Source organism: Mytilus californianus, unplaced genomic scaffold (genome assembly GCF_021869535.1).
Source record: "Mytilus californianus isolate M0D057914Y unplaced genomic scaffold, xbMytCali1.0.p SCAF_3, whole genome shotgun sequence".
Classification (NCBI taxonomy): domain Eukaryota; kingdom Metazoa; phylum Mollusca; class Bivalvia; order Mytilida; family Mytilidae; genus Mytilus; species Mytilus californianus.
In genome coordinates, this window is record NW_026262679.1 from 88830923 (window position 1) to 88847305 (window position 16383).

Genomic DNA, 16383 nt, shown 5'->3' on the forward strand with positions numbered 1-16383 from the left:
CTTTACCAAAATCAAGACGTTACATCATTTCTAACAATCCTTTAGATACCATGAACAACATTTCATGATAACGATGACAGAAGCAATAGAAATAGAGATGGATAGCATCAGTTTGTTATGCAATAAATCTTACCATAAAACTTTTACAACATTAGAATTTTCGATATTGCAGTCACTCAGTCTTAAATGAAACTGTATTCCATTGACATTTCTTTGTTTATTGAAAATAAAGATATGGATATATATTTTGAAAACAACAAATACTACGATATTAGTCTTAGATTGTATGTACTCTAAAAGATCTTTGGAATTTTTTAGTATCCACATCAGATTCACGCCACCTCTAGAATAGGCAGTTTCACAATAACTTTAAAGCCCGGCTTTGATTGATGATAAAATATATGTTAATAATTTAGAAAGAGGTTTCGTGGAGCACTTGGAAGACTATATGCATAATTATTTAGTACGGGCTGATAACAGTCTAATCTTTATTGAGTTTGTTGGTTGAAATATGTGACCAGCCATGAGATGTTCGGGCTTATGGAGATACCAGTGTCAAAATGAGTTTTTTTGGACTTTTATGAAATATACATAGATTTAACAGACTGTTAACGTCTTTATACTAAATCTATACGGGTTGATATCTTGATCTGGGAAATACGATTAATTTAGTAGTAGTAATTGATTTTGAACTAGCTTACAGTAACTGCGCATACTCTTAGATCTGTACTTTGTGTTTGTTGTCCTTTTGTTATTTGTTTTTTTGTTTTTTTGTTTGTCTTTGTGTCGATATTAAAAAGCAAGCCTTTTTCAACTAAGTTTTACAGTTTTTTCTTATGTTGTGATGTTACACCACTGTTCAAGGTTAGAATGGGAGCTGAGCACTCGCAAACATGTCCAACCCCGCCGCATTATAATGCATGTTCCTAGTCAGGAGCCTATATTCCATTAGTTGTACTTCGTTACTCTCTGTTATGTTTTTTTTCGTTTCTTGCTTTGAAAATAATTCAGGCCGTTGATTTTTCTTGTTTGAATTGTTTTACATTATGTCATGTCGGTGTCTTTTATAAACACTTTAAGCCATGGGTTTTGATCATTGTTGAAATCCGTACGTTGATCTATAGTTGCTTAAATCTACCTACTTCATCAAGAGGATAGTTTTCTCATTTGCAATCAATCGCAAATTCTTATTATTCTATTTATATTGATACATGTAAATTTTGTACATTGACATTCCAGCTGACGGAATACAGTCTGGTAGAGGAATTCTGTATTTTAGAATGATAATATTTATCATTTTTGCTGTACAAAAAGGTTACAAAATATGATTAGCGATAAGGCTATTCTCCTCATGCGCATTTGTACCTGAGCTAGTTTTGGTATACTTTTTTTTGTTATTTGAGGGTTTTTGTTATCAAGTAATAAAAAATATTAAATTTCCTATATTTGATTTCAAACATGTTCCAAATGCGCATACGGTCTTTTAAATCAAATTCGGTATCATAATGTTTTCCGTGTATTTAATCTTTTATACAAAGTTAGGTTTTTTGAAAAAATATATTCATATAATTAACTGAAAAACATTCATATAGTCATCAATTAGTCTATCACATTTAACAGTTTACTGTCCAAGAATGTTGTTTATCCAAGGCATGAATGAGGATACTTGTGTGAATACGCCAGGATAATTTCCTGGACTTGATTGACTTGCAAACGAGGCTATTCCAGCTTGTGTCCAGACACCAGCAGTGTTTTTGCAAGTCAGGGGACCTCCACTATCACCCTGTATTTAACAAAGAAACATAGTAGTATATTAACAAAGAATAGCAATTTGTTTCTTACCTACATATTGGAAAACTACAAACTGTATTGGGCTTTCCTATTTGCAAACATAAAAGAAATAAAGAAAATCTTAAATAGTATCAGTAAACAAGTCTGTAGCTTGCTTATAGCTCAAATCGTTTTTGATTAAATTGTATCAACTAGATGTTGATTTTGTTTTTGTTCTAAAACACCGCTTTTTTTCTGCATACTCATCATACAATTTCACGGATATCCATGACGGTAACAATTACACTTTCGCATAATTATTCGTTCAATTACCATGACTTTGTTTCCAAAACTATAGCAACCATATATTACGATGATTTTGACCACATAACCACCGTTTTTTCTTCATTTCATCGTAATCATTTTATATGGCCAAACATTTTACACTACATTACGACTATATTGCATGGAATCCATTTTGTCAGTAGTAAACCTTTTTACCGTAACATTTTTGTATTTTGTATATTGTTTTCATATTTTGAATATATTTGTTTGAATGATATATGTTATAAATTGTATATATTTATTTGTTTACTTTATTCACTTATACTTTTTGAAACCTGCTAATAAAAATTTCATTTCCTTTTTATTTCAAATTGTCTTTTTCATGTTTGAGATGTGTGAGTTTCCGCATACATCTTACCAATATATATGTTCAGCCCAAAATAAATTAAGAAAAGGGGCACTTTAAAGTTAAAGATTATGAAAATAATAATTGACATATAGCAAATACAGCACTCACTATTTGGGTTATCTTTTTGGAATATACATTATAATACTTACTTTACATATTCCTTTGCCGCGGTAAATATAACCAGCACACATTCTACCATTCATGCTTTTCATGCCAAACAATCTTCCGCAATACTCAGCACTGAATACTGGCAGATTAACACTCATAGCAGTATTTGATAACCATTGTCCTGTCAACAAAATGGTAATGGATCATAAAAGGCCATATATGAAAATGTTAAGTTTGTTTGTTTTAGGTAAAAGATAATAAACGTCATGCATAATTTTAAAAATTCGACAAGAAAAACCCACTTTTATTTTAAGGGCATACGGCGCGTTTACTTTTTTTTTATGTTGTCTACGGTTACCAGAAATTATATATTATTTGCCCTCGAAAAATGCGAAAATGATACTTAGGGATTTGTTAATGTTCACGTGTTTTATTCATTAATATGTTAAGTTTACCTTCTTGTAGCAGTTAATTATACTTCTAAGTCATACGAATGATATCAAGACTTGTTTGACCATTGCGGAATATTTTGTCTGACATAAATGCATATTTGTAACATTTTCATTGAAAAAACCCATCCCAGCTCCTTTTTCCTAGTTTACGACTTGATACATAATCCGATTTATCACTATATTTCAATTTATTTATTTTAGAATCCAAGGGGTCGAAATAGTGACCTCATCATATATCCTCCATTACAAATTAAGGTTGCATTATGAATATATTTCTTGTTAGTATAAGAGTGGCGACTACTGGGCTGGTAAAAAGTAAGAAATAAATCATATAATTAAATAGTAAATAGAGAGAAATTTGACAAATAAAGTATGCCATTGAAACTACAATTTTTGCTCCATTTTATTATTTTCTTCTACAAGAAATTAGGTTACACCTACGCCTATCTCAAGTTTTAAATCTTTCCAACAAGGAAGACTGTTATCAGATTTCAAAAGGATATATCAACTATGACATAATGTATTGTATAAGTTTCTATTGATGTTTACAACGATGAAAATACTTTTATCAGTAATTTATATTTTTGTTCGGTAGTCCATTATTTATCTAAATATAAAATTTCATATTATAAACATGTGTACACGAAACAGGAAGTTTCATTGGCGATCTTTAAGTTCAATCAATCGTAGTTCTTGAACATTAAGATGAAATTCATTTAGCACAATGCCTTTAACGTGTTATAGGTTGCTCATTTCATTATGACTAGCGATTGTGCACCAAAGTGATAGTCAAAATATCAACTTTACACAAAAACAAACATCGGGAGTACACAAAGTATGCATCGCATGAATAACAACCAGAGTGAGCGCAAATGTGTTTATGCGATGTGGATCTTCTATTATTCATATGAAACCAATATCATAAGCAATAGCAAGTGTCAAGGTCAATGACTAGATAAAACCAACACTAAGGTAAGAGAGAGAGTAGAGATATTAAAATCTGCGACAAAGTCCAAATGTTCCCAGGAATTCAAAGACATGGAGACATTTCCACGATCGACAAAACTTAGAATAAATCTTGACACTATTGATAAGATCTTACCACTGGCGGTGCATCCCCATCCATGTATTGCGCAGATTGTACCTGTTGGGAATGAGCTACTACTGCTTGGAAGTTTGATGTTACCTACGTATCTGCCTACAGGTACTGACTGTTCTATCCGGACTAATGCTATATCATTTTCCCAATCATCTGAAAATTGCAAATCTTATATAAAGCACTCATTTATACAGTAACTATAGTGACAACCAATTAACTCTTTCGGTTATCTGAGAAAAGTATGTTAAATCTCATGAAATGTAACGCTGTTGAAATCATTAAAATATCACTTAATAATTGCAAATATAACAAAACACATAGGTTATTTCCTTAAATATACTTCAACGCTGTTCAGCGCCAAAAAAGGACAAGCAGAGATCTCTGGCAGCACAAAAAAAGGTTTTCTTCCTTTAGCTAAAACAAAACAAGTACATGGCCCAACATATCTGCATATTACAACCGACCGTATTATACTCCTTAAAAAATGTCATTTATTAAAATATTAGCTAGAAAAAATCATAGTATTTTTGCAAGAATAAAATACTGTAAGGTCTCTTTTGAATCGTAGGCATAACATTTTGTGGAATACATACTAAGTCTTATATCATATCCTTACTATTTGTATTGTATCCGGGATGCATTATAATCCTATCTGCTTCAATGATCAACTGTTTCCAATCCGATCTGCCAAAGAGCTTACCAAACACATGTTTCACACCATCAACAAAATTTATCTTTATCATAAAAGTAAAGCAATATATTGATTAAGAAATAATTACGAAATCAAGGTTCTAACTCCCACAGACAAAATTGAACTAAAATGAATTTTACTACTCTTTTAATGTTCCTTTTGGTCAGTTATCTCCTAACGTTTATATGTGTACTTATTCAAACATCTCTATATTTCGATGTTTAAGTTTAACCGTTCCTGGAGAAGATTAATCCAAAAAGCGCTTCTGACTCACAAATTTTTTTATTTTCATTTACCAATACAGGATCGACACCTGGATTGTTAGTCCCAGAGGTATTATCAGCTCAGTACTCAGTGCTTCGGTACTGACATGATTTTTCAACATATATTTCTAAAATTCACCGTTTATAAATTAAGACATTATTAAGAAACTAAGGTTCCAACCTACTCAGGCAAGGTTGATCTTAAATGAGATTTGTTTATGTACCTTTAGGTAATATAGCTCCTTAAAATTCTATGTAATTATCTACACATCCCTGAATTTCAAGTGTTAAGGTTTGAGAGTTCCTGATTAAGGTAAATCCAGAAAAAGCACTTCAAACGCACGAAAGTTATAAAGTGTTATCTTCATTGAATGATGTAACCACAGCGACTTGTTTAGTGGGTCAGACGACTGTCAAAACCTCGTCTAACCCACAGAACAAGTCCATGTGCACGGACAAGAAAAAAAATATTGATCCTGACAAGGACAATATTAATAGTATACCTCGGTAGTTTTTTTTTTCTCGTATGAGTAAAGATACTGTATAAGTTGGATTCAACTTCTAACAACCATTAAACAATTATCAAAGTGAGCTCTTCCTCTGACGTTACAGACTATTATCTGTATACTTCCTTCGTAAGTACTAGTTACCTTTACAGACCCTTATCTGTGCAGACTTTTTGTTAAATTCACCCTTTTATCAATAAAATACAGAGATGGGATACAGGTTCTGAACTGTCGTTAATATCGTTTTGACATTTACACTCCATATGTACAATTTGATTGCTTCGTGTGAATGAATTATGGATAACATATAAACATTATCAATACATTACCCCTAAATCTACTGTTGACAAACGTGCTTTCCAGTTTGATGGATCTCTTCCTTGGTATCTGCAACAACTTTAGTCTTAATCATTTAAATAAAAATAATATGAAATTGTTGTGCTCTAGAGATTCATCTGATTTTAAAACACTTCATGCATGCGTAAGGATAAAAGTGGTATATCAGTACATATTAAGCGATGGAAGCTTTTAAAACCGAAACTCTATTTGTTTGTGCTTGGCAGGATTATGCTATATTGTGTCTTAGATAAAAAAAAAATGAAAATGGTAATGATGAAACGTTGATATCAAATCAACTGTCATATAAATCGTATCATTTAAATGAGTACAAGAGTGGTAATGATTGATTGAATGATGTTTGCTGTCTATTGGTACACATTTTTCATGCATATTCAATCTATAAAAAAATAATTCCAAGAGGTTAAGATTCTGCAAAGTAGGTCGATGTGGATGAATAGCAGCAAATTTGAACTGCCAACGGGAAAATATTGTGTTTATTTGGGGCAGAAATTAAGCATTTCAACAGGCCATATCCGGACATTCAAAGAGTTGTCGCACTGTTTCCTTAATAGAGTATGCCAGTCGTAACTGCATAATTGAATATTAATGTAATGTAGACATTTCAGAAAGTTTTTAATGATTAGCAGTGTTGTGTTCTACTTTCAATTACTATTAATGCTCAGTATTGAAATAATATGATTCCAAATAGACCTGATGCTATGCAATTTTGCGATGAAACCCTGAAATAGCAGTCGCAAAATTCGGACATACAATATCAACAAAAAGGAACATCATATATGACTATCAGGGTATTTTGCATATTGATATTGTAAAATTTACTGGTAAGCTGTTGGTCACACACACAATATAATGTTTATGGCGAGCGAGTCCTGAAAAGCTGTATACTTACCCATGCAAGCAGCTGATATTTCACAGTATTTATATCAGGAAAAATCTCATAATCAATTTATTGGATTTTATTTCAACGACTGAAACAATATTTTTTTCTTTGTTTTAAAAGTTTTAAAGGCCACAAAGAAAAAGACATGATAACTAAGTTTCGGTAAAACTTATCAACTTCACGTCTAACAATAGTCGTCGGTGATACGTTTGGGCCGAAATATTTAAGCCATATCGAATACATTTAACGTCACACAATTGTGAAATGAGTTTTTACGACTAGCCAAAGAGAAGGTGATACAGGTCCAGGAAAGACTGATCGTATGTCATATTTTGAATATTAGCACATATATGAATGCTTGCATAAAATGTAATTGTATATATATCATAATTACATAATGTTTGATATCAGTCTAATATCAAAATTTTAACACAGAAAACGCAGACGTATGGCACTAACTTATTACAAACCGTAAAAATAAAAAGATTTTTAAAAATGTAATTTTTTTTAAAACCTAAATCCTAAAAAAATAATATTCTACAATACATGTGTAACGACACAGAATACGCTTTAAAATACGGTTTATCAGTACATATAACTTTATAGCACAGACCTACTATAGCTATCAATGATAAAAGTATGATGAAAGTTATACATACCCCTCATCGAAGCAATGTGCTGCAGTTAGTATCCATCTTTCATTAATCAGAGAACCTCCACAATACACACGTCTATGCTTTATAGGAAATATTCCGAATAATCTTTCGGTTACAATTTTCCCACGCAAGCTGACTAGCCATGGCCATTCACCTCTGGTAATTGTTTTGCCTCCTATGATCCGCTTTTGGCGGGAAAGAATTTCTAAAATAAAATAAAAAAACTGATTTAAATTCTTATGAATGCTAAATGCTTTTGATTAACCAAATATTTGTTAAGTTTTCTCGTCAAGTGTGATCCAATTACCCCCTCTCTATACTGAGTTTAAGTGTGGAACCTGTTATAGTCAATTTGATTCTTCCACAATACTACAAATATGTTAGCCTCGAGCGTCATTTTAGACGGGTGCCACATGTGAAGCAGGATCTGCTTACCCGATCGAAGCAACCAAGATCACCCCCGGTTTTAAGTGGGATTCGTGTTACTCAGCCTTTAGTTTTCTATGTTGTGTATGGAATACTGTTGTTTGTCTTTTGGCCGTTTTGCGTTTTTCGTCATAGCGTTGTCAGTTCGCCTTCGACCTATGAGTTTGAATGTCCCTTTGATATTTTTCGCTTTTCTTTTAGAGACATTTATTGTCAAATTCGTATCTGGTGCAGTAAAATTTGTACCGTTAATGATATTATTATGAATTGCAGTTAGTTCGCAAAATTTCAAAAGATCCATCTTATCTGCACGTCACTGGTAAATGTAAACACAATTCCGGCTAATTAGATATGCATACTGTAAGTGGACGACCTTTTCAAACATTTCCATAAGAAATTTCACCATGAAGAATTTAATGACAACGTAAACTTATTCATGTCCTTATCTTGACTTTAGGATTACAATTTCAAAGTGTCAGATGAACATTTGTATAAAAAATAAAAAAGTGTCGATTCCTATAGTTGATTTCCCTTTTCTATTTTTTTATGTTACGTTTGCTCCATCGTATGTTGTACATATTTCTAAACATGTTGGTTTTATACAATAATAGTCCAATGTTTAGACTCGCTGTTAAATGGGGAATTACTACACTAATATTTTCGTTATCTGCTACATGTAATATTTTATTCATTTTTCAGCAATACGAGTAATGCACTAATCTGTTACAAGACTATAATTCTACTTGGGGAATACTGATGGCATTTCACTATATTATAACTTTATACTCATTTAAAAAAAACTATAATATAAAGTTTGGAAAGGTGTATTGAAATCCTTGCATTTTGATATTAATAGTCAAGGGACAATTTTTGTTTCCTTTTTACCAAGTAAATCTCAACAACCATCATGATACAGCTAGTTAAAAATAGAAATAGGATGCCTTTGAATTAAAAACATTCTCGTGAGCACCGTCATATTTCAAAGCTTCAGATAGACAGACAATAGCAATTGTCAATTAGATACCAACGAAACAACTGCAATTGAATTAACCATGAACAACCATTCTAGAGATAAACTTTCACAAAATATTTTCGAACTACTTACCATCTCCATGAACAATACTTGCCAGTAATAAAAGAAGGAATGTAATATGGATCATTTTGTCTGAAATGAAAGACAACAATTATTTATATGGTCCAATGCATTTGTCGATTGTCCTCCGGTAAAAATATCTTAATAAAATTGAGAATGGAAATGGGGAATGTGTCAAACAACAACCCGACCAAAGAGCAGAAAACAACCCAAGGCCACCAATAGGTCTTCAACACAGCGAGAAAATCCCGCACCCGGAGGCAGGCTTTAGCTGGCCCCTAAACAATAATGTATACTAGTTCAGCGAAAATGGACGTCACACTAAACTCCGAAACATATAAATGAACCAAAATTTAAAAATAACATACAAGATTTACATTTTGTTATATATTTCCAATTGAAAGGAGCAAAGACTGGCGTCCAGTAAACTGGTTAACTATGCCCTCTTCATTTTAGAACTGAAAATGGTTTCAAATGTCATTCTACACTGTATTTGTCTTGCAATTTTGTTTTTCTTCCTTTGAATAAAAAGAAAATATCTTCTGTCAAATTCTTCTAAACTGTAATGGGCGTAAACTATTTTCTTGAATGAAATTTCATTAGAGCTGTTGAAAAATGTGTTTGCTAATGAAATCAACATTGCTCGGATCCTACGGTTTGATTCAGGTGAATTCCCCCTTTCTTTCTTTAACTTCTATTTAAATAAGGATATGAGTTATGGTTTCCAATGAAACAATAATCCATTCAAATGACGTGGATTCAAGCAACTAAATAATTCTACGTAGAAATAAATGTAGCTGACCAGTTGCAAGACATTAAGTCCCGTCTAAGCTTAAGCATAATGTTGTAATAATATGGTAACTAACATCAAGAATTATTATCAGACCTGTCGTCTTTTAAAATATTTAAGCTATTGGTTTTGGGGTTGCAATAGAAACCAACAATACTGAATTCGCTATTTTCGAAAATCAATCGTCACCATGAAATAGTGTATTGCATCAATACAGACAACTCCACGTGATTTTGAATAGAATAAACCCGAATAAAAAACCTGTTTCTATAAAGTATTTTAAACCAACTTAATACTATAAATATGCACCGTAATTTCAAGCAAAGTCTGTGGGTTCTATATAAATATGAACAAGCAAAGTCTGTGATGGTTCTATATAAATATGAACAAGCAAAGTCTGTGATGGTTCTATATAAATATGAACAAGCAAAGTCTGTGATGGTTCTATATAAATATGAGCAAGCAAAGTCTGTGATGGTTTTATATAAATATGAACAAGCAAAGTCTGTGATGGTTCTATATAAATATGAACAAGCAAAGTTTGTGATGGTTTTATATAAATATGAACAAGCAAAGTCTGTGGTGATTCTACATAAATATGAGCAAGCAAAGTCTGTGAAGGTTTTATATAAATATGAACAAGCAAATTCTGTGATGGTTCTATATAAATATGAACAAGCAAAGTCTGTGATGGTTCTATATAAATATGAACAAGCAAATTCTGTGATGGTTCTATATAAATATGAACAAGCAAAGTCTGTGATGGTTCTATATAAATATGAACAAGCAAAGTCTGTGATGGTTCTATATAAATATGAACAAGCAAAGTCTGTGATGGTTCTATATAAATATGAACAAGGAAAGTCTGTGATGGTTCTATATAAATATGAACAAGCAAAGTCTGTGATGGTTCTATATAAATATGAACAAGCAAATTCTGTGATGGTTCTATATAAATATGAGCAAACAAAGTCTGTGATGGTTCTATATAAATATGAACAAGCAAAGTCTGTGATGGTTCTATATAAATATGACAAAGCAAAGTCTGTGATGGTTCTATATAAATATGAACAAACAAAGTCTGTGATGGTTCTATATAAATATGAACAAGCAAAGTCTGTGATGGTTCTATATAATATAAATATGAACAAGCAAAGTCTGTGATGGTTCCATATACATGTGTACTTATGTCGATTTATTCAAAGTAGCTCCTGGGTCTTTTTTTTAAAATATATATGTATTTCTAGGTATAACAGTAGTCCACACTACGATACACATTGCTTTACTACAAGCTTAAATTTATTTCAGGTCTCCAAAATAAATTATGATAGAATATAATGAATTTTGACCATTCAAAAGATAAAAAAAATCAAAGTTACTGTAAACTGACCTGAATTGCTGGTGATCTATATTATTATACCGACAATTATGGAAGGAAAGGACTGTCAATTTAAGGATAATGAATGAAGTGGGTATTTCCTAACCTAAATCTTATTTTCTGTTTAACACTCTTAAGTATCAATAGAAAGCAGTAAAGAAGAAGAAAGATTAACTAAAGGAAATCTGAAATATTCAAATGCATATGTTGCCAATACTTTGGATTTAATTTTTTATCAACATTGTACAAGGTAAAAACAAGACAAATGATCAAAACTTTCATTAAAAAAACCACGTCCTGCAATTCTTTTTCTCGCGACCTTTGATGTATGTTTTCAACACACATATAGGCATGCAGAGCGTATAGTTGATCAGCATCAAAAATTAATTGAAATATAATGTTATATATGAAACATGATTTGGAACCAGAATTTGCAAAAATAAAAGAATTCTTCAACTTGATTATTTTGTTAATTTTATTGATGAAAATAAACAGGATAATATAGTTTTGTCACGTTGACTTAAAAACACGTCAATATTAAGCTTTTACCTAGAATTTCATTTTACACATATTTTTGGTAAAAGCAAATTTCTGTACAACCTTATTGAAAATGATATTTTCCTCACATCAACATCTCTGTCTAATACATTTTTTACTGAGCTAAATATCTTTCATTCCAAAATATAAATACTGATATCCGAAAGAGTATCGTCTTGTGACATTTGAAGGGTGTTATTTGTTAGGTTTATTATACTTTTTCCGAAATCGAACAGCCAGAAAAGTGGCCTTGTGATATCTTTTGCCATGTATTTCTCTGCTGAAATGACAATAAATGTTAAACATATAATTCTGTGACGCCAGGCCTAATGAATATGAAGTGACGCTTAAGACAATTCATAGTGGATACTTGAAATGTCATAGTACATATATGTATACCTCTTAACCCTTCCTGTTGTAGCCTCTATATACTAGAAACCCTCTATACATACATATCAACCTATATTCTGTGATTTTTTTTGTACTAGTAGTAGTTCGACTTTAGTTTTTGTCTCCTCTAAAAACTATCAAAAGTCGCTTTTCCAAATCTTAAATGATGAAAAAGAAATCTATTCAAATCCCTTCCATTTATAAGCAGGCGAGGAAACATCGGTCAAAGAAGGGCGCATTTCCTTCTTCTTTTTCTTTTTTCTTTTCTTTTGTTTTTGTTTTTGTTTTTGTTGTTATTTTGTTTTTAATTTTGAATTATGGATGTTTTTGAAATGTCAAAAATGTCAAATGTTTATATCCTTTTTGGCCCTTAATTGAAACAAATATATATTATTCTTGTCTTACTTCTGCAATGGGCTAATCTTACAATATTTTTTTTTCAAGTTTCCGGTTATTTAAATACCATTTTCTATCTAACAAAACTAAAAATGTCCTTTGTTAAGATCTAATATATGGTTGCATGATACCATAAAGAAATGTGTCATATTAAACATTCTATTATGTAATGGCAGAACTAAGACTAATAAAAGTAGTAATGTTACAGCTTTTGTCATAATACAAAATACTAAATGTTTTTTATCTTGGCAACCGGCATATGCTGTCTGTCGGGAACTTTAACGTATATTCCTATTGAAAACAATATGAATAAACATTTAATTAAAATTAAATCATATTTCATTAAACTGGGGGTCATGCGGGTCATTTAAAAGGAATTTGTCCACCGGGTCCAATTATTCAATTTAATATAAAGATATTGTCTACAACTGCTGTTCTAACTCAGCCCTCAGGTTTCCCTAAAAGTTATGTTTTAACTGATGATTTTAGAAATATTTTGCAGTCATGAAATGGAAATGAGTAAGCGCACATGTGTAGATTAATAATACATTTTTTAAAAATCCAATTTAGATCATATTCACCGTTTATCTTTTATGCTATGCGTTTACTATTTCTAATAATGATTTCTGTGTGTTTTTATTGTCTTATCTTTAGTATCTAGCTTATCATTTTTATAGATTATGCTTACTATTACCATGCAAAATTATAGTGCTTCATATGTGATTTTATCTAACTTATTGCACTCTTGTTTGTATTGTAATGCCTATTTGCATGCAATATGCCCAGTAAAGCTTATCTTATGTCCTTGCTTTGTAGCCATATAAAAATAAGAAGATGTGGTACGATTGCCAAAGAGACAACTCTCCACCGGAGACCAAATGACGTAGAAGTTAGCAACTAAAGGTCACTGGGCGGTGTTCAACAATGTGCAAAACGCATAACACATAAAAAGCGATAAAAGGCACAAAATGTAAAACAATTCAAACGAGAAAACTAAACTACTGACCTGTCACAGGCACCTACAGAATGTGGTGGGGTTAACATGTTAGTAGGCGCCCAACCCTCCACTAACCTTGGACAGTGGTGCAATAGCACAACACATAAACAAACACTCAAAACAATAAATGTCGACTCTAAATAAAGCTTTATAATTACATGTATAATTATTATTATTATTATTTATCAATTATTATTTTAAAGCAATTTTCTATGTCAAAGAACCACAACACCAGCTCAACCAAAATATCTATATACATGTATGTTACTTATTATGACAGGACTATATACCAAATATCTAAATTTGATTAAGGCGACGAAGAAAAAGTTCAGGACTGATATTTTCAAGCAAGTTTCTATGTAAAAGTACCAAAACTCCTGCAATGACTCAACCAGATCGAAATTCAATCTCACCAGAAACTCTACACAAAAATTTACGACAAATGGGATGATTTTTTTCCCTATTGTTAATTTTCCTTTTTTGGACGGTGATTTTCCTTTGGGACCGTCTTACGGTGTTTATATATCCCAGCTCGTTCGCTATGCTCGTGTCTGTAGTGACGTTTTATTTCAAACGAAATAGCACATCCTAAATTTTACGATGGTGTTGTTAACCGATCCCGGAAATTTAGATACGATCCGGGTAAACTTATCAATCCTTCAAATAAACTTATTCTAAAAGGTTACCTACTAGATTTCAACATTGTAATTAAATCTTTGATTATTGTTTTTATTGGTATATATTGATTTTGTTATCAGTAAATTTAACCATACTAAATATTACACATATGTACTTTCACGGTACTACAATCTGTCGATACCTATATTTTGGCATTGCACAAAGTCATGTTTTTCTCTGACTGTAAACGACGTCTTAACACTAAATCCATTGGATGTTGGATGTGTACTGATTGATATTTAAGTCTAAGATACATGATTTTTTTAATAGTTGTTATTGGCTTTGAACTAGCAGTCAGTAACTGTGAGTACTCTCAGATCTGTACTTAGTGTCTTTTTTGTTGTTAGGGATGAGGGATGGATATATACCCTGCCATGTCTTGTCTGTGTTTTTGTTTGATGTTTTTCTTTGTATCAATCTGATGAGTTAAGCCTTTTTCAACTGATTTGTTATAGTTTGTTCTTATGCTGTGCTGTTACACCACTGTCCCAGGTTAGGGGAGGGTTGAGCGCTCACAAACATGTTTAACCCCGCCACATTCTTTATGTGCCTGTCCAAAGTCAAGAGCCTGTAGTTCAGTCATATTTGTTTTTATAAATTAGGCCGTTAGTTTTCTCAATTGAATTGTTTCATATTTTTCATGTAGGGGCCTTTTATAGCAGATTATACGGTATGAGTTCTTCTCATTGTTGAAGGCTGTACTGTTACCTATAATTGCTTACATCCACTTCATTTGAACTGTGGTGGATAGTTGTGTCATTGGCAATCATACCACATCTCCTTATTTTCATATCAATCAGAAATCTCTTATGATAGGAAATCCTATATCTAATCAATTGGTTCAAGCAATACTGAAAAAAGTGTGGAAAACTAATAGTTCAAGCATTTTTTGTAGGACCACAGGTTCTGCATAATCATTCAACCGGAATAAAACTCAAAACTCAGTATGTAACTTTTTAATTCATTGGTTAAGGCATCACAAAAAAAGTGGAACACTTTCTTTGCAAGAGTAACTTCCCTCTTGACGGACATTAAGATCTTGCATGGACCCCATGCACCAAATGTACTCATAATTGTTTATATAATTTGAGAAACAGACCTAATTGGTGTGAATCATAAAAATGAGGGCAAGGTCAAATGATCCCTGCCAGACATACATGTGCATTAAATATAATTGAGCTATTGTTTATAGTATCTGAGAAACAGATATAACCATAATGACTTAACATAACAAATAAACCATGTAAATGAGGTCATAGTCAGATGAACTCAACCTTACAATAATTAAATACATAAAATTAGTTGACCTTTAGTTTTCAGCATTCAATATAAAGACAATACCATGAAAACGTTACATTAACCAATTCAATGAACCATGAAAAAATGTTATTTTTGATTAAATCACTTTCTGCTTATAAATTCTGAAATACAGACGACCATGAAAACTTAACCTTGACCACTGATCGTTGAAATGAGGTCAGGTTAACCCTGTCTGACTGACATGTAGATCTTGCAAGGATCCCATACACCAAATGTAGTTAGCATATTGCTTATATAATCAGAGAAACATACCCAATTACAATAAAATGCTCCACTGGGCGCAGCTTGATACGACCGCAGAGGTCGAACCCTGAACAGTTGGGGCAAGTATGGACACAACATTCAAGCTTGATACAGCACTGAATTTGGATTGTAATTAAATATTTGACACAGCATAGGTTTCTGACACAGAATGAATGTGGTCTAAGAACTTAAAAAATTTTAATTTACCTATTCAAACCATATCATTATTATTTGCTTTTATATATAAATCAGAAATAACCAATTTAAAATGGAAAATTTTAAAGAAAAAAAAATCCCCCCCAAATTTTTTGAACCCCCTTATGATTCATCACCCCCAAACTAAATCCCAGCCTTCCCTTTGTGGTATGGTACCTTGCAGTACAATTTCATAGAGATCCATTCACTTGAACACAAGTTATTGTCTGGAAACTAGAAAAATTCTTGTTTTTTTGGCCCCTTATTCCTAAAATTTTGAGGCAATTACCCCCAAAATCAATCCCAGCCTTCCCTTTGTGGTATGGTACCTTGCAGTATAATTTCAGAGAGATCCATACACTTGAACACAAGTTATTGTCTGGAAACTAGAAAAATGCTGATTTTTGGCCCTTTATTCTTAAACGTTTGGGCAATTACCCCCAAACTCAATTCCAGCTTTC

General features: G+C 31.9%; 1 protein-coding gene across 1 annotated transcript; it reads right to left on the reverse strand.

Moving 5' to 3' along the window:
- Nucleotides 1-332: 332 nt before the first annotated feature.
- Nucleotides 333-11249, reverse strand: LOC127735334 (trypsin-2-like). The gene is made up of 8 exons (XM_052245490.1): nt 11179-11249; nt 9011-9070; nt 7483-7684; nt 5913-5970; nt 4740-4857; nt 4127-4276; nt 2614-2753; nt 333-1783 (listed from the first exon to the last, which is right to left on the reverse strand). The coding sequence occupies exons 2-8, from the start codon at nt 9063-9065 to the stop codon at nt 1622-1624; spliced, it is 885 nt and encodes a 294-aa protein (XP_052101450.1). The 5' UTR covers nt 9066-9070; nt 11179-11249; the 3' UTR covers nt 333-1621.
- Between the last annotated feature and the right edge of the window lie 5134 nt (nt 11250-16383).